Genomic DNA, 1749 nt, shown 5'->3' on the forward strand with positions numbered 1-1749 from the left:
GCATTCTTACAAAATAATGTGCCTCAAACAAGGGCCTAATATTTTCCCTCCACATTATTTCAATCACTTCTTCTGACTGTTTATCTGTACAAATAGCAAAATCTATTCTTTTATACTTCGAAAATAACATGTAAGTGTAAATTTTCACAATGTTTCATTATTCTAAATATGTATTAATTTTATATAAATTATGATTTCATTAAAAAATTATAAATAAATATTTTGAAACCAAACCCTTATTTGATCCCTATTCCTTTCAAAAAATATTTTTTTCTCATTTATTTTCAACCACACATTCTCCAATAAAATTAATATCACACGCTAACCCAAAGTTTTTCCAATAAAATTAATAAAAGAGTAATGATATTTAACTTCATTGGAATTATAACACAATGTGTGTGGTGCTAATGTGGCTTAAATAATAAGTGAAATTAAATAGATCATTTAATTTTGCCTTTCGTTTAGTCTTTTACCTAAAATCACATAGAATAAGATTATAACCCCAATGAGACTAAATAACATAATTCATTCCAAAATGCATTTTTTAGCCAAAATGTGGCTCAAATAGGGGCTAAATTAGTATTCAATTTTATAGATGGAATTGAAAACTACAGGGGGTGTTTTTTTCATGTTCTTGCTCTAACTACTTTTTTGTTTCTCTTCTTCTAATTTTGAGGTGGTGGGTTGTCGTTATATGTGCAGTGGTATGTGTGGTGTGGTGATGGTAGTACGGTGGATCTGGGTGGGCAGGGTGTAGAGGGTGGTGATGGTTTGTGTGATCTACGGTGGTGCTGCTAGTGTGGTATGTTGATGGTGGTGCAGTGGATCTGGGTGAGTTGCAGCTGGTAGTGGTGATGGTTGGTGAAATTTGTAGTGGTGGTAAAGTGCAATGATGGTGGTGTTGTGGATTTGGGATAGGGATGGTGATGGTGATGGTGATGGTTGGTGCAATCTATGGTGGTGGTGAGGAGGTGACCTTGGTTGTTTGTGGAGATGGTGGTGGTTATGGTTCGTTGAAAGTGGCAGTGGTACATTAGGAGGCGATAGTAATGGGTTGTAGATCTGAGGCGGCAACATGTTTTAGGTGGTGGAACGGGGGTGGTATGGTGTCCATTGCTAAATGGTTAAAGCATCCAACTCATAAATGGCAAATTCGTAAGTTCAATTCTATTGGATGCATGCCAATGGGTCCCTCCAATAAGTCTATTTTGATAATTTTGACCAGCTAACTTGATAATTTATGATCGAAGAATAAGTTTTAATCAATTAATTTAATAATTTATGATCAATAAATAAGTTGTGACTAATTAATTTGATAAATTGTAATTGATAAATAATTTGTTACCAATTAATTTAATAATATGTGATCGATAAATAAATTTTAACTTATCAAATTTATGATTTGTGATCAAGAAATAAATTGTGTTATATTAATTTGATAATTTATGATCAATAAATAAGGTATGACTTATAAGACTTGTGATTTGTGATTGTGGCGTTTTGTGATTGTAAATAATACATAATTGAGATCATAAATTGTATGTGTTGTGATCTAACCTATTTAATTAATAAAATTTATCTAATTACCTATTTAATTAATAGCACTTGATTTTTGAAAGAATTCCATGAGTTTGTCAAATTTAAAAGTGCATTTTTAAAATTTGGTAATTATGTATCTTTTTTCCCTTTCTAATTCCCTTAATTTTCCTTTCGAAAATTTTCGTATTTGCATCATTACAAAAAAAAAAA

At 31.2% G+C, this 1749-nt stretch overlaps 1 protein-coding gene across 1 annotated transcript in view; it reads left to right on the top strand.

Moving 5' to 3' along the window:
- The first annotated feature begins 920 nt into the window (after nucleotides 1–920).
- The window catches only part of LOC111373217 (pyruvate kinase isozyme A, chloroplastic), a 13330-nt gene continuing 12501 nt past the window's right edge, over nucleotides 921–1749 (top strand). Inside the window, exon 1 of the mRNA XM_022995720.1 lies at nucleotides 921–1028. Within this exon, the coding sequence (XP_022851488.1) occupies nucleotides 921–1028 (108 nt within the window). The remainder of the gene's footprint in view (nucleotides 1029–1749) is intronic.

This window comes from Olea europaea, unplaced genomic scaffold (assembly GCF_002742605.1).
Source record: "Olea europaea var. sylvestris unplaced genomic scaffold, O_europaea_v1 scaffold1084, whole genome shotgun sequence".
Taxonomy (NCBI): Eukaryota; Viridiplantae; Streptophyta; class Magnoliopsida; order Lamiales; family Oleaceae; genus Olea; species Olea europaea.